General features: G+C 41.4%; 1 protein-coding gene across 1 annotated transcript; it reads left to right on the top strand.

Annotated features, from left to right (window-relative positions):
• Positions 1 to 1,799: 1,799 nt before the first annotated feature.
• Positions 1,800 to 24,907, top strand: LOC126237198 (uncharacterized PE-PGRS family protein PE_PGRS46-like). Its single transcript, XM_049947079.1, has 2 exons — positions 1,800 to 1,922; positions 23,004 to 24,907. The coding sequence occupies exons 1-2, from the start codon at positions 1,811 to 1,813 to the stop codon at positions 24,152 to 24,154; spliced, it is 1,263 nt and encodes a 420-aa protein (XP_049803036.1). The 5' UTR covers positions 1,800 to 1,810; the 3' UTR covers positions 24,155 to 24,907.
• The last annotated feature ends 282 nt before the right edge of the window (positions 24,908 to 25,189 follow it).

Raw genomic sequence — 25,189 nt, 5'->3', positions numbered from 1 at the left:
CAATACCTGACGAAACCCATTCAATAATATAGCTGTAACAAGTTTCAAGGCTTTGATGTAAATAACAATAAATACAAGGTCTGTTCAGCTGTGCCGGCCGGTGTGGCCGTGCGGTTCTAAGCGCTTCAGTTTGGAACCGCGTGACCGCTACGGTCGCAGGTTCGAATCCTGCCTCGGGCATGGATGTGTGTGATGTCCTTAGGTTAGTTAGGTTTAAGTAGTTCTAAGTTCTAGGGGACTGATGACCTCAGAAGTTAAGTCCCATAGTGCTCAGAGCCATTTTTTGTTCAGCTGTGTGTGAATTTGTAAGGGACCAAACTGCTGAGACCATCGGTTCCTAGACGTACACACTAATTAAACTACCTTAAACTAACTTATGCTAAGAAGAACACACACATCCATGCCCGAGGGAGGACTCGAACCTCCAGCAGGAGGGGCCGCGCAGTCCGTGACATGGCGCCTCTGACCGCGCGGCAGATAAAAATGTCTCTTAATGTTGTAGTTCAGAGGTCATGTTCCACTGTCAATTCTATTCTAAAAATTCTAGACGGCAAAGTTTAAATGTAGGCAAGCTAAATCTTTTTCTGTGATTATAGCCAACTTGATTCTATTCACAAAAATTACGAAGATTCTAAAGTAATACACAAGAGTGTTATAAAATATTATGTGACAGAGAAAGCGGCCATTTAGAGGCTACTACCAGGGTATAGAACGGATGCAAATGTTTCCTTCGACCGTCCGATTGGCCCGTATATAAATACGGCCTGAGAGGCAACAACTGGATTTTATTTCGTATCCAGCTATCAATCGGTCCGCGTCAGTCAAACGACGGCTTACGCGCTGCCTCGGGTGACGTCACGGCCAGTCTGCAACTGAACGCATGTTTTTGGTACAAATAGGAAGTGCACTTTAGAGGACTGTACACCGTCCTGGATCGCGTAGATTTCGCGGAAGTAACTGTTTGTATGCCGCCCGTGTACCACAACCGCGTGGCAAATGGTGATGTTATTTTCAACTCTTTTGGCGAGCGATTAACTTAGATTATTAGAATTCAGGACGAAAGACCGGTTATTGGGAACTTACCGCAGAGGTCGCCTCTGAACTGATCATAGTGCTTTTTATAATAGAGACATTATTATTATTGGTATTATTATTATTATTATTATTATTATTATTATCAGGAATATTGCCGTGTTGTGCATGTGAAATTTTCTTAAATATAATTGAATCATTTAGGATTCAAAACTTTTATTTATGATTATAATTCCTGATCCCGCTGAATGAACATATAGTGTAGAAACATTTCTTTCAGCGAACAAATAAAATAATGTGGACTTAAAGACTTGAAACTGTGGTCAGTATGTTCTCCATCGTTTTCTGGCTGACGAAAAAAATAGTTTTCAAGAACTCGTAGAAGACGGCGAACAGTATTTCTTATTTCTTGTCGTTAACGCGCCGCTCCACAGGACTCCAATCCTTCGTTGATCGTTGTGCTGCCTACTGCAACAGTCACTTCTCTTGTCAGCAACGAAACCGTTGTGCGACTAAGGTCATTCGTGTGTTAACGGCCTTTAATGTCCCCAGATGGTTCGGTTCGCGGAACCCGTGTTTGTGTGTGAAATGCTCGTCACAGGAAGCGTGTCACGCAGGCAAGTAGGTGGCTTCCTGCTCCGGAGGAATTCCGCTAACCGCGAGGGTCAGGTCTGCGCGGCTGTTCCGGTGGGTCCATGACGTCACCGGGCGGACGCGGCGCCCATCTCTTATACGCGGCTCGGGAAGGCGAAGTTGGCAGACGCTTACCGGCTGCGGCATGGCCAACACATTCGCGTGTCTGCTTCTGCTGCTGGCGGCCGGCCGCGAGGCTCACAGCTTCCCACAACCCTCTCTGCACCTGCTGGGCGGAGGAGGCGGACTCTTCGGAGGTAAGTTTCGTATTAGCCTGCTTCCTTCCTTCTGCTTAAACACTATCAATTGTCATCTGTTCTCCTCCCATAGTTTCTGTTGGCTGTGTGCTGGTGTAAGACGACAAATTTCCTCTCACTTCTTCAGTATTCTCTAGACTGTCTTATATCCAATAGAATTGTTTATTTGTTGCATTATCTTCGCCTGCAGAATGATATTACTTACTTAGATATAAAATAGATCTGAATATTAGGCTTGGAATATATCCTGGGAAATACATTGCACACGAATTTATTTAGCTTTCATTTGTCAGTTGTGAGTCTACATTAGCGTTGGATTACATGTGGTAACATGCAGCTTTGTGTAAACAGGTAAATGCCCAACACCTAAATACTGCCTAATAATCGACAGAAACGGTAGAGGGTTCTGCTATAGTCTTACTATGCAAATAGGATGTTCACTGCCAAGTATTTTTGAAACCGTTAGAAGTTCGACACAAGGACTATTGCATTAACAGCTGTTACGAACACCTAGCGTCACTGGGAGCGAGACTATTTTAGTCCGAACCCCATTTGATATCAGGACTTTTTTTCAAAAATGGTTCAAATGGCTCTGAGCACTATGGGACTTAACTTCTAAGGTCATCAGTCCCGTAGAACTTAGAACTACTTAAACCTAACCAACCTAAGGACATCACACACATCCATGCCCGAGGCAGGATTCGAACCTGCGACCGTAGCGGTCGCGCGGTTCCAGACTGAAGCGCCTAGAACCGCTCGGCCACTCCGGCCGGCGGACTTTTTTTATGACTGCTACTGCCGTTCCTCTGTTGATAATGCGTTGTGCGAAACAAGTGCAGCACTTAAGTCCTCCTTGTTAATATGTAGATCTCCGCAGGTCGGGCCAGGTGTTAACGTCAGTTGATGCCAAGGCCATCGTACCTGCAAAAGGACAGGGCCGTTGCTAGTAGTGCACCATGCAGTTGAATTCACACTCTTCGGTTTGGATGCCGTTTCACATTATCTATCGTTCGCACATTAATGTCTTCGAAACGTACAATCCGTAGAGGGCCTCAGTTTGAAAAACTAGTTTACTACACCATTAATCTGCCACTTCTAGATGGAATCCAGCTGTGATAGGTAGTTTACGGGGCCACGTTATTTCTTCGAAACATTTCATTGATAGGCAATAACATTCTATTTTAGTGCTAACATTAAAACCAGTTTGCGGAATTAGTCTAGTAAAAATACTACCACATATAAGCACTGCGCATATTACTCTTCGGTGGTCTGAAAACCGCGCCCTGTTTTTAGTTACAGTATAGAGCCACTGTATATCCAGCGCTATTTTTCAAAAGTAGAACATTGCTTTCTATCTATAAGAACTTCCAGGCGAACTAGCTCTACACACTAAGAAACTATACACCTCAGTGTCAAAACTGCTTCATCGGGTAAGATTTCCTGCTTATATTTCAGTTTCTCGGAAATCCAAAATCAAAATTACGATGACTGACACATAAAATTTCATGTGCTTCTGTGAGAAGACCACATAACATATCACTACAGTATATTCACTTACCATGTTTCTCTTGTAGCTACACCGCTGTCTTCTACAGAAAAATTTATTCCTCTTACTCCACATTCTTTCTGTTGAAGTCATGAAAATTTTGTGACATGCCAGCTACAAGCGATAGTAACTTCATTTGTATAAAGCGAAGCTGAAAAAGGAGATTTTAAAGGAAAAGATAGTTTGTTCAAAAAGTTAGTAGAACTACTGTAAAAATGCTTATCCCTTCAAAAGTGTTTTGGTTATGACATTGTTAATTGAAGTACCTGAAACCTCGTCATTTTTGTTCCTCGTGATATCACAATGATTTCTAATACTATACCTCAAATGTATTTCAGAATTATGCTAAAGTAAAGACTTATGTAAATGGGGTAATAATGACAGGTCCCAGAAAGTAGCTCTTAAAGAAAATACGCCAATAAGAACAACTTGGAAAAAATTATAACTTTAAAAATATGTGACACTATGTCAACAGAAAATAACATAGTATTTAAACAAAACTCTAGTAAAAATAATGTACCGTATTAACGCGTAAAAATACCGAAATACTGAAAGTTAACATTGGTGTGCTGTACACAGTATGAGTACATACCATACTTAAAAACTTCGGAATAATAATCTATTTTGCGCTAAAACGTTTTAGCCACATCATGACAGCGAAATATTTAGCCACATGAGAATCGAATGCTGAAGAAATAGGAGGTCACACTGAAACAGAAATACACGTCGACATCGATCTCTTTTTTTTTCTGTATCTTTTTGATTTGGCGCCGCCCGCAGCGACTCCTCTTTATCACAAAGTTGCATCTAGGTCCTAGACCTTGATTATTTATTGCATTATTTCAGTCTCTGTCTTGGGCTAAAGTTTTTGCCCGATGGATGTCATTTCCTAGTGGCTTCACACTTTTCCTTTAACCCTGACCCTTCTTCTAGTCGCGCATTTCCACATATTCCTTTATTCGCCAGTTTTTGGAATACCTTCTCGTTTATTTTACTAGCCCAATTAAGTTTCAGCTGCCTTCTGTAACACCACATCATAAAGGATTTATTCCCTTCTTTTCCGATTTTCCACAATCCATGACAAAACTTAAAGCCCCCCACCGAAAGCTAAAAACCTGCAAAAACTACAATATACATACTTATCATTCTCACCGTATTATTTCGTTATGCCCATTCTTCAAAATCAACAAACTGGTCCACTAATGTTTGGGAGAGTGATCCTTAATCTGAACATTGATGTGAAGAATGTGTTCCTTTTGTAAGCACGCTTCTTTTGGATGTATTGTGTCGTTTCCTTCCTCTGATACGTCACCCCGTTCACCTAACAAAACATGTGAGTACATACTACTCCAAGTACACCATATGTTCAAAAGTATACTGACATCCCCAAAATATACGTTTTTCATATTAGGTGCATTGTGCTGCCACCTAATGCCAGTTACTCCATATCAGCGACCTCAGCAGTCATTAGACATCGTGAGAGAGCAGAATGGGGCGCTCAGCGGAACTCACGGACTTCGAACGTGGTAAGGTGATTGGGTGTCACTTGTGTCATACGTCTGTACGCGAGATTTCCACACTCCAAGTCATCCCTAGGTCCACTGTTTCCGATGTGATAGTAAAGCGGAAACGTGAAGAGACACGTACAGCACAAAAGCGTACAGGCCGACCTCGTCTGTTGACTGACAGAGACCGCCGACTGTTGAAGAGGGTCGTAATGTGTAATAGGCACACATCTATTCAGACCATCATACAGGAGTTCCACACTGAATCAGGATCCACTGCAAGTGCTATGACAGTTAGGCGGGAGGTGAGAAAACTTGGATTTCATGGCCGAGCGGCTGCTCATAACCCACACATCATGCCGGTAAATGCCAAACGACGCCTCGCTTGGTGTAAGGAACGTAAGCATTGGACGATGGAACAGTGGAAAAACGTTGTGTCGAGTGACGAATCACGGTACACAATGTGGCTGTCCGATGGCAGGGTGTGGGTATGGCGAATGCCCGGTGAACGTCATCTGCCAGCGTGTGTAGTGCCAACAGTAAAATTCAGAGGCGGTACTGTTATGGTGTGGTCGTGTTTTTCATGGAAGAGGCTGCACCCCTTGTTGGTCTGCGTGGCACCATGACAGCACAGACCTACATTGATGTTTTAAGCAACTTCTTGCTTCCCGTTGTTGAAAAGCAATTCGGGGATGGCGATTGTATCTTTCAACACGATCGAGCGCATGATCATAATGCACGGAGTGGTTACACGAGAATAACATCCTTGTAATGGACTGGCCTGCACAGACTCCTGACATGAATCCTATAGAATACCTTTGGGATGTTTTGGTTCAAAATGGTTCAAATGGCTCTGAGCACTATGCGACTTAACTACTGAGGTCATCAGTCCCCTAGAACTTAGAACTACTTAAACCTAACTAACCTAAGGACATCACACACAATCAATGCCCGAGGCAGGATTCGAACCTGCCACCGTAGCGGTCGCCCAGTTCCAGACTGAAGCGCCTAGAACCGCACGGCCACTCCGGCCGGCGGATGTTTTGGAACGCCGACTTCCTGCCAGGCCTCAACCACCGACATCAGTACCTCTCTTCAGTGCAGCACTCCGTGAAGAATGGGCTGCCAGTATGTAAGAAACCTTCCAACAGTTGATTGAACGTATTCCTGCAAGAGTGGAAGCTGTCATCAAGGCTAAGGGTCGACCAACACCATATTGAATTCCAACATTACCGATGGAGGACGCCACGAACTTGTAAGTCATTTTCAGACAGGTGTCCGGATACTTTTGATCACATAGTGTATGATGCCAACTAAAAGACTGTAGGTGTCTTCCAAGCAAACAGAGGTGTTCCAGGGTCGAAGTTCAACTATCCTTTGATACGAACAGCTCTCAAACGTAGTATTACTATCTGGCTGTTTTCAAAATAGGCACCAAGGCAAAGCGTTGCCTATAAGCCAAAGAAAAGGGAATACGGCAGTGTTAACGATCGTAAACATTCGCAAGAGTTCAAGTGTGTCATGTTATTCTTTATCGCGGTTTCTTGAATGTTAATCTATTGTAGGTAAGAGAAAGAAACCACGGGGAGAAGGTAGATTGCAGCTCATATCTAGCAAGTCAAAGTTTTTACTGTGTTACACACACTAACAAATACATATCCACATTAGGCGTTCATATTTTTATTTGCTCCCAGAAAGAACTAAAAAATATCTGCAACCTCCTTAAATTTATTCATTTATTTATTTCAAGTCAAAGCAAATGCAGGACCTCAAAACCACTCGCATATTTTACCTGTTTGTAACTGCTTTAGCCCATTCCCAAATCGCTGGGATTTAGCTGAAGAAAGCCGATCTCTACATGGATTATCCTACCAACATTCTATCAGTTCCCCGAGCGGTTCTGGCGCTACAGTCTGGAACCGCGCGACCGCTACGGTCGCAGGTTCGAATCCTGCCTCGGGCATAGATGTGTGTGTTGTCCTTAGGTTAGTTAGGTTTAAGTAGTTCTAAGTTCTAGGGGACTTATGACCTCAGCAGTTGAGTCCCATAGTGCTCAGAGCCATTTGAACCATTTTTTTCTATCAGTTCCTCCAGATGATGAGTATCTGAACGTCATGGTTTCATAATCCGCTTACCTTCTCCAACAAGAATCCTTTACCAGGCCATCTCATTTCTCCACCTCCTTGCCCCCTTTGAACACTTCCGTATATCTTATACTTCCCACAAACTAGACACCAAAAACGTATTTCTTTCCCTCTCCCATAATCACAAACCCTGGTGTACTGCCACGCATACCAACACATCAAACCCACTCTATACTCTTTATATTCAGTCTCAGTGCACTTTTAGCTGATTACAATTCTCTCTTAACGAAATCTGCCCTGATATTTATCCCTCCTGTCAGATTCAGGCCAATCTTCCCTATGCGTTTTCGACTTCAGGGTTTCCCCCTTTCCGTATCCCTCCCTTTTCTTTCGTCCTCTTGATCCTGGCCTGGTTCCCATGCTAGCTATGTTTCCCCGAGCCCTATGTTTTCCTACCAAACTTCTTCTCTCATTATACCTATCCCAAGAACCAAACATTCACGAACCTAGTAGCGTCATAAACACATTAATTACCCCAGTGGAACAATCCTTCCCTCTTCTTCTTTCTTCTCCTAAATACAAGTCTCTCTCATCAAGTGGTAGTGAAGTGTTATATAGTGGAGCGTTCGTTTCTACTTTCTCGCAACTCATTGTTTTTAAATACTGTTCAATGTCTTCTTGAGTGCAATTTTTAAATATTATCAATGAAAAGTGTCCTTTCATGTATCTTTAACTCCTTTCATGTATCTTAAACCACCTGTGCATGTTTAATTTTTTTTAAAGTTATTACCATTTTTGTATATTTACGACTCTTTTGTCTGAGGAGGAGAGTACTATTCCCCTCTGGGACGAAGGAGTGATACACCAATAAAGGACAGAATGGAATGTGGGCTGTACATTAAACAGCTCACCCTAACAACTCGCTTAGAAAATGAAAAGTGACACATACAAGTCCATTGCAACATAATTGCATTGTAGTTCACAGTCCTGTCAGTGAACTAAAAGGTACAATAATTTAGTACTTCAGGTGACAAAGATTTTAACACATACCTTTTTGAGCTGCCAACAACAGTTTGATAGAAATTCAACCTCGAAGAAATATGTATTTCCTTTTATTTCCACTAAACACGATCGCTAAATACGCTTTTTATCGTTTCGGTTTCGGTCACACACTGGTCATCTTCAGAAGCTCTACGTATTACAAGGGCATCTTCCGGATTAGCCCTCTACGTGTTGCTTCATACTTACATCAATTTCCTCAAACAGTACGGCGCAATTTACAAAAAAATGTCCAAAGCAATCGTCTTTGTAGGTTAGAAAATTTTTTAAAGCTATTAAGGAGAAAAAATTACATTTTGTTTAAACATTCGTCGTTTTCTGAATGCCAACCGTACAAGTTTATCGATTGCGACGTCATTGGTTCGCTTCTCGCTAGTACCAAATTCTTTTATTTTCATTTATATTCTAGATTTATTGTCAAATGGAAATGCAAATTAACAAATAGAATATATTCAAATCTGATAGATAAACGTTAAAGGCTAAATGAAAAAAAATTATGTACACATTAATGCTGTTCAGTCTCTAGATAAAAAAACGCATTTTGTTTTCTATTTCATGTTTCGCTTTTTTGTACCAAATTTTAATCTATCTCGAATACTTGCATTTTTAAGCAATTAGTAATTAAAAGTTAGAGGATCTCGTTCTTATTAAAAATATGATTCTCTATTTCTTAATTAGAATCTTGTTTCTTAAAATCGGTTTTTAAATAAAAGTAAAACATTTACTGCTGTCGAGAATCGAATCTGTGACAATCTTCATCTCAAGGCTAGTACGTACGCAATTTATTTAACTAAATTTTTTATTGTAGCGAAAGGCAATAAAATACAATGAATTCAGCTACCAATGCATCTTTTAACGTGCTGCTATTTTTTTGTAATTAAAGGCGTTCGAAAATTTTCTAATCTGTAAAGGTGTTTTTTTCCCAGTTCGTTTGAGAATTTCTTATTGGTTTAGCAAACTGATCTCCGGACACTGACGTTCAAATTCTGTAAGTACGAACAAAATGGAAGACTGCAAAGCCGTCCTTAATGTCTTTGCTTCGCAGCCTTAAAATTTCTGGAGTCAGTCAATTTATGGCCAAAACCGGTCAAGATTAAATGTATGTGTGATTATATCTAGAAGAAATAAAAATAATTGTGTAATTAATACGCAAAACTTTTTCAATAGGCGAGATGCCTTTTTTCTAAAAAGTGGAATTATTAATTTTATTTCCATGGGCATAAGATTCTCTATTTTGCTTTGTTACACGTTCGTACTTGTGTGTAACACATGCTTCCAAACAATACATTTATCTTACGAGTGCCTCGAATCCGTGAACTTTCTTTTTTTTTTTTTTGCCCCGTATTGAAAAGCACGAGATACTACATCCTAATCGCATAAGGAGAAAATAATTACTATGATCTGAGAAATTAAGGTAACCTTACGAAAACACCTTACAACGCAAGTATAGAAGACGCGGGTTTATTGTCTTGCCGATATCGAGGTCGTTATAGACGAAGTACAAATCCTGAATGAAGAAGATAGAGACGAAGATCGGCTGAGTACTTTGAAAAGAGACCATGCCGGCATTCGACTTAATCTACTGAAATGTGGATGTCTGGATATGGATCGTAATCCCGCTACCCCATTGTGTAAGTCATTCCTTAAGCTCTGCGTTACCTTGCTCTATATAAATAAGGAAAAGATTAGGAAAAATGTAATGTGGCATGATCAAATAATCAGTCGAACACGCACAGAGGATAAACAATGCTGAAAGGAGAGTCATACATACTAATATTAATGACTCTATCTACTCTCAGTTAACCGAGGCTGATTGCCGACGCTGAGACTGTTTCGGATGGCTCTGTACCCTTATCTAACAATTTTTCACGTGGCTTGCATCATATTCCACGAGTACACCGGTTTCTTTTTTTATTGGAGTCGTAATTATACGATCCACGTCTGGTGGCGCAGAAGTTAAGGCAGTGGACTCCTGTTCGCAAGAAATGGGGTAAAAAACCTACGAAAAAGAATTAGTGACTTGGCGGACAATGTGAATAGTAACCTGATACTTTTTACTGATGATGCACTTATCTGAAATGACATTATCAGAAAAAAGCGGCACAAATATTCGATGAAATCTTTATATGATTTCAAAGCGCTACAAAGACTGACAACATGTTCGAAACGTTCAGAAATGTCAAATTGTGCAATTCATGAAACACATCAACGTAGAATCCTGCGACTTCAATATCACTGAGTCAGCTCATACAGATACCATGGCGTAGCAGTTTATGGAAATATGAAATGGAATGATCACATGAACATTAGTAGATGGCAGACGTCTCGACAACGGTAGGAAAATGAAAAAAGCGGTCAGTAAACAAGAACAGTACTTTCATAAAATATTACTGAAATGAGTGGCTCCCATACCAAATAGGATTAATATGTGATATCGAAGGTGTACAAAGAAGGGCTGTACAAATGGTACTGAGTAAAGTTCTCATTGATGAAAACTGATAAAATGTGAAAGATATCCGCACAGAAATGCTGAAGAAAACCGAAGAAGAAACTGCTAGAAAGAAAGAAGAAGAAGACGAAGAGAATCGTTATTGTGGCTGACTGTCATGTGGTGGACCTGGGTTCAATTACCGGAACTGCCAGGGATTTTTCCTTGTTGGAAGGACGGGAACGAAACTCATGATGCCAATTCAGAAGCTGTTTCAATGAGTAGTGGCTCCAAGGTCTGCAAAACCGACAACGGCCGGGAGAGCGCTGTGCTGACGCCACGCCCCTCCACATGACGCCATTGGCTAAGGATAAATCGACGTTTGGTTGGTCCCGATTGGCCTATCTGCAGTGGTGCTTTGTTTTGTCTTCCCGCGCTCCATACGTGCATGGAAGTAGAAGAAGCCGCGGTACAGTGCGAAGTACTCTCTGTCATGTGTTTCATAGGGACTTGCAGAGTATGAGTGCAAGCCCATTGTGTTAAGCGCTTCGTGGTCTCCCTTCAATTCCTTCGCACGAACGCCATGACGGTTTCTCTGACATTGGCACGGCAACATTTTCCTTCAGTCATTCATGAAGTGAGCCAACGCTATGCACTAAAACGCAAGACATCATCATCATCATAATTACCATCGTCAGCCATCCGCTATAGGACGAAGGCCTCTTCTTGACTTTTCCACGTATTGTGGTCGTCAGCGATACTCACAAGCGCTGTTCTTACATGTAACGTAATCTAGCGACCTTTCGTTAGAAATTTTTCTCGGTGTTGTCTTATCTCTTGGAATCCATTAAACAACTTTCTCGTTCCATCGAACAAATGGTTCAAATGGCTCTGAGCACTATGGGACTCAACTGCTGTGGTCATTAGTCCCCTAGAACTTAGAACTACTTAAACCTAACTAACCTAAGGACATCACACACACCCATGCCCGAGGCAGGATTCGAACCTGCGACCGTAGCAGCAGCGCGGTTCCGGACTGGAGCGCCTAGAACCGCACGGCCACCGCGGCCGGCTTGCCCTCCATCGAACATGTATCCTGCTGTCTACAGGTACCGCCATTTTCCTTTTATTTTCATTCTAGTCGTAATTACGTCATTTCCGCCGCCCTGTTCCTTGATCCAATGGTCTATTTCCTGTCCTTCCTAGTAATTCCCAACAAGCTTGTCTTTATTGGTCACTGGAGAACAGTCAGTTTTTGAATGTTTTCCGCATTAAAAGACAATGTTGCACTGTTATAAATCGAAACTGCCAATACACACTGAACTTTCTTTTTCCGACAAGTGTAATACTTATTTTGAAAATGCTATTTATTTTATCAGAAATATTGCTTGCCATTTTACTCGTGTTACTGTCTTTTCCTTTTCATCCAATCGTCTATTCAAATTGCCTTAAAAAACTTATCTACTAGACCTGTGACTTTGTTATTAATTTTACCATTCCCCTTTAGACGTGTTGTCTATACATTACTTTAGTCTTATCATAGTTAATTTTCAGACCTGCTTTCAAACTTTATTAGTTCCTGCCATTTGCTGTTGACGTTTGTATATAGCCACATGTAAGGCAAGTCTGGTCATTTCCTGATTAGAATAATTTTTTTCCTTTTTTCATACGATATCAATCTTCGAATGCTTGTAATTTTCTTTTGTTATTACTTTCTTTACCTTAGGCCATCTTAACTAATGTAATGTGAAGTCTACCGAACGTAAATATCTGTTTCGTTTTCTAAGTAATTGCATTGTTTTCAATAGCTTCTCCTGTTAAACTTTCACCATATATTCTGATATTTCTTCGATAATTTCTTGGAATATAGTTATTTAGTTCGAAATATATTGTTATGTTCATATTAATTTTCGCCTTCTGTTTTCTCTTAACTTATCCAGTTTTACATCTTCATTCACACAGGGTGTTTCCGTAAGAGCGTGCAAAAATTTAACAGGACACAAAGAATGATCCACAAAACAATTTGAGGTAGGGAACCAGGGTCGGAGATGCCCGCTAAGGAGATAATAGGAATAAAATTACATTGCAGTGTACTTTTTAATTTACATTAGTTGCAGTTAACTGAAAATACCATCATTGACACAATGAACGTACCACTGTACCTCATCTTACAAAATGTGCTGAAACTGACGGCTATCAACCTCCATGCAAGCGTGACATCGGCGAGCAAGATTCTGACGCACCCTGATGTTTTTCGAATCACATCACAGGCAACTACAGTTCTGGTAACTAATTCCATCTTCTCTGCCTCGTGATGGCTGGGTGTTGTGTGCTGTCCTTAGGTTAGTTAGGTTTAAGTAGTTCTAAGTTCTAGGGGACTGATGACCATAGATGTTAAGTCCCATAGTGCTCAGAGCCATTTGAACCAACTAATTCCATCACCATACCCACTGCGATCTCATACACAAGTGACTTTAGATATCCCCACAGGAAATAATCAAGGGGATCTCGCAGGCCCCTTCCAACCTAACAACCAGGAAATACAACACTGAAGTGAGACGGTGCATCGTCATGTTGTATCCACATGCTCTCACGAACAGCCAAGGGGAGATTGTAAATACGATACAACAGACACACCTTATGGACAAGGAAAGTAAACAAATCTGCGTCATGACTTCATAGTAATTAGACTCGTCCTCCTTGTTTCCTTACAGAATGCACACGTAAATAAACAGCACAGTACGAGTAAACTTGTACTCATGTTAGGTGAAATAATCTGGAAAACAGTAGTGCTAGACAAAGTTGTTGACAAGTTTACTTCAATATCTCCTTAAGCTGCCTTCTTCGACCCAGGTTCCCTACCTCAAATTTTTCAGTGGAGCATTCTCTATGTCCTGTTATATTTTTGCACACTCTTACGGAAATACCCTGTATTACCTTACTTATAATGGCAACCTATTTCGCTGTTTGCTCCTTTGCGTGTGTTTAGAAGCTTTATTTCGTAAAATATTAAACGTGTAGCATAATTTATATTGGTACACCATCCTGTTCTTAAAAAAATTCTCATAATCTACAATTCTGACTTGCTGAGTCATGTTCCTGTTTCTTTCAGTATTTGTGTCTATTTTTACTCTGCATCATATGAAGTAATGATCACTTACGATTATAAAGTGGTTTAGGACCTACACAGCGTCATTTCTGCTTGATGAAATACAGACAGTGTCATTTATAGTTGCATTTGGTGCTTGAGAAATCCATTTCTTATTCCTCTGGGAGAAAATGTTACGAACAAACATATTGTTGTTGTTTTCTAAAGGTTCGCTTCTGTCAGTTTAGATTCGATTCTTTTAACTTTGCTATTGCGCCAAGAAACTTTATTTATTTATTGACCTACTCTCACACGAAAATTCTCTCATATTTTTTAAGTGAGATTACCTGCCATTTATCTGTTTCTACAGTCTCCGAAGAGATCTTTTGCCCCGTCATCAGAATGTGAAGTAGTTGGTGTATGGTTTCGAATGATTTCCAAAGTACATTTTTATTTTTAAAACAAGTCTACATCTACATCTACATTCATACTCCGCAAGCCACCCAACGGTGTGTGGCGGAGGGCACTTTACGTGCCACTGTCATTAACTCCCTTTCCTGTTCCAGTCGCGTATGGTTCGCGGGAAGAACGACTGTCTGAAAGCCTCCGTGCGCGCTCTAATCTCTCTAATTTTACATTCGTGATCTCCTCGGGAGGTATAAGTAGGGGGAAGCAATATATTCGATACCTCATCCAGAAACGCACCCTCTCGAAACCTGGCGAGCAAGCTACACCGCGATGCAGAGCGCCTCTCTTGCAGAGTCTGCCACTTGAGTTTATTAAACATCTCCGTAACGCTATCACATTTACCAAATAAACCTGTGACGAAACGCGCCGCTCTTCTTTGGATCTTCTCTATCTCCTCCGTCAACCCGATCTGGTACGGATCCCACACTGATGAGCAACAACATGCTGTGTTCTGTTTGCTAAAAAATCTTCAATCCAGCCACACAGCTGGTCTGATATTCCGTAGGCTCTTACTTTGTTTATCAGGCGACAGTGCGGAACTGTATCGAACGCCTTCCGGAAGTCTAAAAAAATAGCATCTACCTGGGAGCCGGTATCTAATATTTTCTGGGTCTCATGAACAAATAACGCGAGTTGGGTCTCACACGATCGCTGTTTCCGGAATCCATGTTGATTCCTACATAGTAGATTCTGGGTTTCCAAAAACGACATGATACTCGAGCAAAAAACATGTTCTAAAATTCTACAACAGATCGACGTCAGAGATATAGGTCTATAGTTTTGCGCATCTGCTCGACGACCCTTCTTGAAGACTGGGACTACCTGTGCTCTTTTCCAATCACTTGGAACCCTCCGTTCCTCTAGAGACTTGCGGTACACGGCTGTTAGAAGGGGGGCAAGTTCTTTCGCGTACTCTGTGTAGAATCGAATTGGTATCCCGTCAGGTCCAGTGGACTTTCCTCTGTTGAGTGATTCCAGTTGCTTTTCTATTCCTTGGACACTTATTTCGATGTCAGCCATTTTTTCGTTTGTGCGAGGATTTAGAGAAGGAACTGCAGTGCGGTCTTCCTCTGTGAAACAGCTTTGGAAAAAGGTGTTTAGTATTTCAGCTTTACGCGTGTCATCCTCTGTTTCAATGCCATCATCATCCCGGAGTGTCTGGATATGCTGTTTCGAGCCACTTACTGATTTAACGTAAGACCAGAACTTCCTAGGATTTTCTGTCAAGTCTGTACATAGAATTTTACTTTCGAATTCACTGAACGCTTCTCGCATAGCCCTCCTTACGCTAACTTTGACATCGCTTAGCTTCTGTTTGTCTGAGAGGTTTTGGCTGCGTTTAAACTTGGAGTGAAGCTCTCTTTGCTTTCGCAGTAGTTTCCTAACTTTGTTGTTGTACCACGGTGGGTTTTTCCCGTCCCTCACAGTTTTACTCGGCACGTACCTGTCTAAAACGAATTTTACGATTGCCTTGAACTTTTTCCATAAACACTCTACATTGTCAGTGTCGGAACAGAAATTTTCGTTTTGATCTGTTAGGTGGTCTGAAATCTGTCTTCTATTACTCTTGCTAAACAGATAAACCTTCCTCCCTTTTTTTATATTCCTATTAACTTCCATATTCAGGGATGCTACAACGGCCTTATGATCACTGATTCCCTGTTCTGCACTTACAGAGTCGAAAAGTTCGGGTCTATTTGTTATCAGTAGGTCCAAGATGTTATCTCCACGAGTCGGTTCTCTGTTTAATTGCTCGAGGTAATTTTCGGATAGTGCACTCAGTATAATGTCACTCGATGCTCTGTCCCTACCACCCGTCCTAAACATCTGAGTGTCCCAGTCTATATCTGGTAAATTGAAATCTCCACCTAAGACTATAACATGCTGAGGAAATTTATGCGAAATGTATTCCAAATTTTCTCTCAGTTGTTCTGCCACTAACGCTGCTGAGTCGGGAGGTCCGTAAAAGGAGCCAATTATTAACCCAGCTCGGTTGTTGAGTGTAACCTCCACCCATAATAATTCACAGGAACTATCCACTTCTACTTCACTACAGGATAAACTACTACTAACAGCGACGAACACTCCACCACCGGTTGCATGCAATCTATCCTTCCTAAACACCGTCTGTACCTCTGTTTGAGATTCCCAATATTTATAATAATGGTTTTAATTTTCTTAGTTATAATAAAATCTACACCTGGATTTCTTCCTTACACTGTTCCTCTGCAGTAAAATTCTTGTCCTAATTCTAATTGATTTAAATCATCGCTGTTTCACCTTTCTTCTGATAACCTCACCACACACATTCTTCATTTTTTGACACCTAATGTAAAGCAGTAGAGGCAATTCAGTTTCTACGAAACGGCTTTGTCGAAAAATTAACTGGGCTTACACTGTGTCCTAAAGCAATTTCCGAGTTTTTAATTTCTTCACTCCCAATATTCCTTCAACCGGGTAAGAATGCCGACGTCCTAGAACTCGGTTGTAGCAGCAAGGTCTACGCGAGTCCTGCCAGGGCTGGCACAATATAAACTCTGGCCCATGTGATTCTAAGACTCAGAGCATTGGATCAGCACAACTAGTATGCGTACTGACTACATAGTAGCATGTAGCCCATATCTGTACTGCTATTTAGCAGTCTTCCGTATCACATGCATCCTATCATGAATAAGGCAAAGAGTACGTAGTATACTGTCACCCAAGCAACAGTAATTTTGGGGATGGTTACCATAAGCTTGTATCTAGTCTCCTAAAGATCTAAGCGGCACATTGTAATAGACTTTATTTATACCTATAACGCATACAAAACTGAGAAGACTACTTATTTTCGTGAAAAAGAAACACGACCAAGGGAAATAACCTGAACCACACCGTTTTCTATAGTCTTTCAATAAAATAATATCATGAATTATTATGAAAACATTCTACAAGTGTACTTAAGTCCTTACACTTCCGATTAAGACGTCTCCATCACATCAATAGTAATTTCCCACCGTTTTCAATTAAAGCTAGTGTTTTAGTTTTCAAATAACCAAAACACTTTGACAGAAACTTGCCTGCATAGTTAGCAAGACGCCAAAAACCACGTAGCGTCTGAAATATATGAACTGTCCCTCAGAGTTACCAAGTTAATGTAAAAATAATGTTAACACCACATTCTTTAATGTCAGATTTGCTATTTATTTAAAGTCAACAGTGATAAGTAGTACGTTATTAAATAGTCGTCATACGAACACTATCACGGAAATCAACATACAATCTTCAACGTTCATCCCGAAATATTATTGACAGACACATGTAGCAGAATGATGCTAGTGAGAGACCCACAGAATAATGCCATTGGCTTAAATATCAAGTGGAACTCTGAGTCTGTTTACTGTTCATACCCGTACAAGCTGCTTTGTGGCTACACGCCGCTTACGATGCTAACATTGCAAAAAATATACTTAGTATTATCAATTTGTGCGAAACAAAGTATTAAGCGTTAGGCTACAAATTAACATACAATAAAAGAGTTATCAGCACTTAATGCTAAAAAGTAATAAAAATGTTTAATAAGTATCTTCTGTGTATGTATGTGTGTGTGTGTGTGTGTGTGTGTATGTATACATGTATACTAATTGACTGCTTCAACTACACTGGCCCTTGGATAAATTCGTGGTAAAAGTCTGAAATTTTTATCAAATAACCGAAAGGAGTTTTATTCCTGTGATTTGTTATTGGTTAAGCAGGTCAGCCCAGTAGATGCCTTATTTCTTGCTGGGTCATTACTACACCTTACTTAAAAAAAATTATTGTAGCATAGTATGTACGGTAACTAAAAATTCATTTGAAATATCAGATTTGCGTGCAGCCGGTAGCGTGCGTCTTCGTACGCTGTGAGTCCGAAACTTGGGGGTATTTATTCTAGAGTGTGAATTTTCACTAAGTAAGTGAAGATATCACTGTAAATCAAATTACAATAAATGTAATGAAATAATAGCATGTTGGGGGAAAATCCGTCATTGTCTAGAATATCTGTCCGAATCGATGCACCAAGCGACAGATATTTGCAGCATGAATTTGGCCATTACTATAGTTATAATTAAAGTGCAGTTGCTGAGGTTATCGTATGACAGCGAAAGTAGGTAGATATTCTAATGTGTTAATGTGGAACTAATTTATGCTGGAAGAATTAGTTCAATTTTGGCCACCAGATGCAAATCTGGCACTGTGAAAGCAAAAAAGACGAACAAAATATTTATATATATAGTGGCTTAGGAAATGGAGGTGAGGACAAAGGGTGAAACAAGTGAGAAAGATACCTTGTTGATTTTACTACAAACAGTCGTTTAGACAATTTTTTCAACATGAACACCAGAGACGCCGACGAGATGCTGCATCCGTAAAACGGCAAAATCAACAGTTCCAGTGGAACCTGAGCAAAGTGTTCCTGTATACTAGCATTCAGATCAGATAGAGGACGAACGGTCCCTTGTAAACGTATTCTGTTAACTATCTCCAGAAACCAGTCACACAGATTCAGATCAAGTGATCTTAAAGGCCTTGCGTCTGGAAAACCTCCACATGTAGCACGTTTATGGAAGGTTGTATTAACGAGAACTTTAAACTGGGCGAGAGACATGAGGTGTTGCCCCAGCCTGCATGTAAACAGTGGCTTCCACAAGGTTGCGCTCTTCCAAAGCAGGACCACATGTTGTACATAAAGTCTCGATAACGTGCAGACGTCACGGTACAGCTGACAGGCCTCTCGCTGTGTCCTCTTCAAAGAACAACATACCAAGAATAAAGGTGCTTGTGAGTTCTCACCACACTCTCACATACGTGCATAACATGCTGTGTAATAGTACCCCAAATTCGGCAGTTCTGTATACTCACTGCACCCTGTAGTGTAAAACTTGCTTCGTCATTCCATAGATATTGCCCTGGCACATGTTATAAACTTCGAGCCATGCAGGAAATCGAAGAGCAAATTCAGAACGCTGCTGCTGTTCGTGGAATTTCAGTTGCTGCACAGTCTGTATCTTAAACGGATACCAATGTAGAATAGACTACAAAACTTTCCGTACTGTTGACCATTTCAGCTTCTGACAAATCTATCAGGCAGGTTAATAAGAGTTCGAGAATTGTCCTCAACTGAACTTGCCGAAATGTTCTTCTTTAAGTTATCGAACTACTTCTGTCTATTTTCTGATATTTCTACACTAACTTCCATAGTTTTGAATGTCAGACCTTCAATCTTATTCCAATCATTACACTGCATAGCATTACTAATGGAAATTGAAATGAGCGTTTGGCGTCATTGGCCGGGAGGCTCCTTACGGGGAAGGTCCGGTCGCCTTGGTGCAGGTCTTATTACATTCGAAGCCATATTGGGCGAGCTGCATGCCAGATGGGAATGAAATGATGATGAAGACAACAAAACACCCAGTCTCTGAGCGGAGAAAATCCCCGACCCAGCCGGGAATCGAACCCAGGCCCCTTAGGACGGCAGTCCGTGACGCTGACCATTCAGTTATCAGGGCGGACAGCATCACTAATAACCAAGTGGAGATGAAAAAGGTTTCTGCTGGTTTCCGTCAGTGCTGGCCGCGTCTGATGAATCCTCTCCCGTAACATCGCAGATTCTATACGGTTGTAAATACAATGAGCCTGAGCCGAGCGAAACATCCTCTTCACCACAACGGGCGTTGCAGACTGCCAGTAAGAGGCCAGCCAGATGGTATCGCTATGTACGTGACACTTTCGTAGTATGTACACACGGAGCAGAGAACTTGGATCCCTTCCTGAAACATTTAAACAGCATTAATCCAAAAATTCAATTTACTATGGAGACGGAGAGTAATGGGCAACTGAATTTTCTGGATGTGTCTGTGATTAAACGTCGGGACGGAACGTTTGGCCATAAGGTGTATAGAAAGGCAATGCATACTAATCGTCATCTGCATAAAGATTCAAACCACGACCCTTGACGAAAAAGAGGTGTATTACGAGTAAAAACCTTGGTAGACAGGGCGTACAAAAATTGTGAACCTCTTTATTTAAAAGATGAAATTTAACACCTACGGTCGACCTTCGCGAAGAATGACTATTCTAGAAAGGAGATAGATCGAGCACTGCGCTCTAGGCAGAGAATCAGGAACAATGGCGAACAGCAGCCGCCCAGCGGCAGGGATTTTCTTCCGTTCATTAGCAAGGTCACAGATCGCATTGGGAAAGTGTCAAGCAAATATGGGGTGGAAACCATTTTCACACCCATCAGGAAAATAAAAGAATATTTAAGATAGGCAAAAGATGCACGACTTCCTTTGGCTACACCGGGGGTATATAAAATTCCGTGTAGTTGTGGACAGGTTTATATCGGTACCACAAAGAGAAGTGTTTACAGCCGTCTTGTTGAACATACGACAAATTGCCGCCTGGGTCACACGGATGAATCGGCCGTAGAAGAACATGTTTTCCAGGAAGGTAATCTTGAAATAAAATTCAGTGAGACGAGCGTCATATCTAAAACCTCGTATTATTATGCGCACATGTATAGAGAGGCTATCGAGACTGATAAACAAAGTAATAATTTTAACATGAAAGAGGAAGTTGTTGAAATGGATAAAATTTGGATGTCAGCGTTGCACCGGAAGCGTGACGATCGACTACTTTGAATCGGGAATGTTGGCATTACCAGAGACAATCTCTTATCCGACGCTACGTGATGGACAGTGGCGCCCTCTGCACTACCTATATAATCAGCGCTTCCTCGCGTTCCGTTTGCAGTTCACCGCTGTACCTCGGAGGATGTCTCCCACAGTCGGAGACGAAACGTCTGGGGAGAGTTTTATATATCAACCACGGCCCATCAGCCCGGAAATTTTAAGTGAAGACAATATCCGCCGTGAAAGCCTACATCGTATGATAAAACAGTTTTGTTTCGCTTTAGTAAATTCACAAAGGACAATATGTACTTAATGGAAGTGATGAGGAGGACTGTATTGTTAAAAAATGCATTTATGACTAAGAAAAACATTTTAATCACTGTACATGTGACTACAGATGCCAGAAAATCCTTTGCAAAATCATTTGTATGGTGTATACTACTCTATAGAAGAGAAAGTTGGATCCTTGATAAATTTTAAAGGATTCGACTTGATGTTGCTGAAATGTGAACATGGCGTAAAATGACAAGAACGAGCTGGAGGGAAAGAATAACCAAACTGGAAGTCTTGAAGGAATTTAACAAAGAGAGAAGATCATTAAGAAGTCAAAAACAGAAAAATACAATTCATTGGGTATGTAATCAAATATAACAACTTCATCATTAAAGCGCTTGACTGGAAAGCAGAGGTCGTGGGATTGAATTCCGGTCAGATTTTGGATTTTTCAGTTCGTATTTTAACCTAGACTTCAATTCTTTACGATGTGTGGAGTCGTCAGAAACGGCACATGGTTCGGATTCCACATTGAACTATAGGTCCCCTTTCTCCAGTTAAGTAACTGGGGTAGGCTAGGGACACGCAAGTCACCAAAGTGAAGTCCAGTTTAAAAACTTGCATCGGGCCAGTGAGCCATATGACATTACTATTTTTTATCATCATCATTACTCATGAAGGTAAAGAAAGGAAGACAGAGGACAGGCTATGACAATTAAATCGAACAGAGATGAACAACAACTGACGAAATAGAGTGGTTGCATCACCTAGATATTAGCATTTAGAATATGTATGGAAAATTTTTTTTGTTACGCCATTTCCAAACGATGTTTCCTGAGCTTGCCATAAGCCGGTGGCTCGACAGTCGGGTGCCTTGTACACAATTCACATCAACTAACGCTTGAAAGGGGCATCATAGCCTAAAACGACAAGGTGAGCTGTCAATAGAGGAAACCAAATAATAATTACAACCGAAGGCGGAAAACGTTGTCATTTCGGACAAACTACGCGAATCATAAAAGCGATGTCAAGTATTTATTGAGCAGTTTAATTATGAGAAAAGGTGTTTCGTATACTGCAAGATTTATGATTTTTTTGAACTCCGTTAGTAGCTGTGGTTACTTCCATGTGGGATACTCAAATCTCTTGGAAACATTCTGTAAACACTAAACTAGTATTTTTGTGGTAACAATTTTAAATTTTTTTATGAACGTGAACGAATATCTGTTTTTGGAAATAGGTTCCATAACTACATGGTCTTATTTTATCTGTTTATGTTTCGTTCTTTGCTACTAATTTCGAGCTCGTACAAATGAACGAAAGAAAGGCAAACAAAACAAAACAAATTGCAAAAAATCGGTAAAATGTATTGTGAAGTTATTTGTCTAATAGTAAGAAATAAAAATGATTATAGAAAAATTGGTCACGCCTCATTTGTTGTAGATAATTTCGAGCATCCTTCAAAGTCGCATCGAATTTTTTCCTAATCTATTTTATTTCTTACTTTTAGGTAAATCATGTCACAAAAGATTTGGCCTATTGTTTGAAAATATTTTTTTTATTTTCAAGTTTTCTTCAGAACGCTTGATCTTATTATGAATTCGTTTGGTTTCCTAGTGTCCACTGTTCTCGAAATGTCCGAATTTAAAAATTTATTCGAAGGAAACCTTCTTGGATATTAACTAGCACACCAATTTTACTTTTTGTACGCAACATAGAGAGGCCTCGAAGAAATTAACTTTTTGACACGTCGTCTACAAGCTAGTAGCAGACATTCGTGAAATATTTCAATTTTCCCGCAGCTCACTAAGATTTTCTTAATCACCCTTACTACTTTCAAGCATTTATACATGGTTTTGCTAAACTAGACCTCATAGTGGTCAATGACGCGTTACCATACCCAGAAGAATTTCGCGTTAAGTGACTCTGGCCGCGGAAGCCTGCATATCTGTATAATTTGTCTTCTTTCTGTTGCAGGTCGGTCCCAAGGAGGAGGCCTATTGTCAGGAATACTCAACTCTACCGTGAACAAGGTTCTGAAGCCTCTGAACGTGTTCGGCAATGGTGGGTCGAGTTCCTCCAGCAACAGTTTTGGCGCTGGCGCCACGCTGCCGTTCGGCATTTCGGTCGGATTTACAGGGTCCACATCCAACGCCAACGCTGGAGGACAAGGCATTCCTGTTGGGCAAGGAGGCGCAGGTGAAGTTCCATTTGGTGGAGACAGCCATGGTAGCAGCGGTGGTCAAGGGGGGAGCAACTCAAACGCTGGAGGAGGTTTTGGCCAGGAAGGAGGCCACGCTGTAGTTGGTAACGGTGGCAGTAGCTCCTCATCCAGCCAGGCCGAGAGTGGAAGTGTTGCAGGGAGCGGTGCCCACGGAGGCAGCAGGCCACCTGCTACCGACGCAGGAATTCCGGAAATCATCCGACCGTCAGGAGGTGGTGGACAGTCTGGTACAGGTAGCTCCAGCCAGGCCAACAGCGAAAGTGCTGCAAATAGTGGCACAGTCGGAGGCAACAGACCAAGTCCTGTGGACACTGGCATTCAGGAAGTCTTTGGACCAGCACCAGGAAGCTCCAGCCAGGCCAATAGTGAGAGTGCTGCTAGTAGCGGTACCGCTGGAGGACATGCTCCTAGTGCTATCGATGAAGGAATTCTCGACGTTTTTGGACCTGTCCCAGGAAACGGAGGGCAGTTTGGTGACAGTAGTGCTAGCCAGGCCAATAGTGAGAGTGCCGCTAACAGCGGTACTGTTGGAGACCACTCCCCCAGCCCTGTCGACGAAGGAATTCACGACGTTTTTGGACCTGGAGCTGGAAGTGGAGGACAGTTTGCTAGCGGTGGTTCCAGCCAAGCGAATAGTGAGAGCACCGCTGGCACTGGCACTCATGGAGTCAGTACGCCTAGTCCGATCGACATTGGCATCCAGGAGGTATTCGGAAATGGAGGAGCAGCAAGTGGTGGAGAAGGTTCTGAGGCAAAGAGATCCACACCCGACTATGCCCACAACGGAAGCGCTGCAGCTGCGACGCCAGATCCTGTCGACGTAGCCATCCAGGACGTCTTCGGCGCTGCACCTTCAGAAAAAAGTGCTTCTGCAGCAGCTGACAAACCACCTGTTTTCACATAGAGTAACTATGGCTTCGCAACAAAATCACTGTTTTCAGCCTCCATTTGGGTCGGAAGATCACTATGTTAGGTTCCAGCAAACCCTTGCTGTCCTGTTTGGTTGAAAGCTACGACGAAGCAGTTTCTCCTGGGCATTGCAATTAAGGCAGCTCCTACCGACGTTGCACGTGACGAATCAATAATGAAGGACCAGTGGCAGCCAAAATTTACCTTGTGATCGAGTAAAATGTTCTAAAGGATGAAACATTTACTCAGACTGGAAACTGTCCATACAATGCATTGGAGATATCACGTATAATCTCCCGTTACTAATTCGAAACAGTATTGAGATCACTTTTGAGTCTCGTATTACCTAGTTGTCTTATCTATGGTAACAAGATCGTGTTATTCCTTAAGGGTTGACTTTTATGTGTCGAAGAACAGTTGTTATGTTTTCCCTTTGTCAAATTGAATTAACATGTATTTGCAAATACACACACTCCATCCCTTATAAGACCATAGTTCTACTTTCCATAATTTCCTACAACAATGTAATGAAGTCAGTAAAACAACTCAGTTAACAAAGACGTTAGAACATTTATATGTAATATATGACTGTTCCCGTCCTTGAAGCAGCGATGAAGCGTTTTAATCGTGTTTAGTGCCATAAGATGGTTTACAACAGCCAAATGCTCCAAGATGTATTTTCATCTTCAAGAACATGCAACATAGCGTGTACTGAGTAAATGTTAATATTTTGCAATAAAACGTCATAAAATAAACACAGACCTTGAAGTCATTGTATTTCCTTCCTTTCACAATATGCATTTATTTTCCGCCATGCTGTTTCAAAACTTAACTTTAAGGTCAAGGAAACGTGCATCACAACACTGCTTGCGTAACAGCGGGTGGTGCCGACAAGTTGTCGCAATTACGCGACCGTGCACTCGCCTCTCCACTCTCGATCGTTTATTTCGTCTAGCGAGCTAGCCGCAGGCTAGATGCTGCCAAGGAGCGTGCACGTCCTCTTCCGCTTCAGGATTACGGCTACTTTTTG

This window comes from Schistocerca nitens, chromosome 1 (genome assembly GCF_023898315.1).
Source record: "Schistocerca nitens isolate TAMUIC-IGC-003100 chromosome 1, iqSchNite1.1, whole genome shotgun sequence".
Lineage (NCBI taxonomy): Eukaryota > Metazoa > Arthropoda > Insecta > Orthoptera > Acrididae > Schistocerca > Schistocerca nitens.
This window is presented reverse-complemented; position numbering and strand designations above follow the sequence as displayed.

Coding starts and splice junctions, on each gene's coding strand:
- LOC126237198 (XM_049947079.1), top strand. CDS start 1,811: ATGGCCAACACATTCGCGTGTCTGCTTCTGCTGCTGGCGGCCGGCCGC. Junction 1,923..23,003: donor AGGAGGCGGACTCTTCGGAG/GTAAGTTTCGTA, acceptor TTTCTGTTGCAG/GTCGGTCCCAAGGAGGAGGC.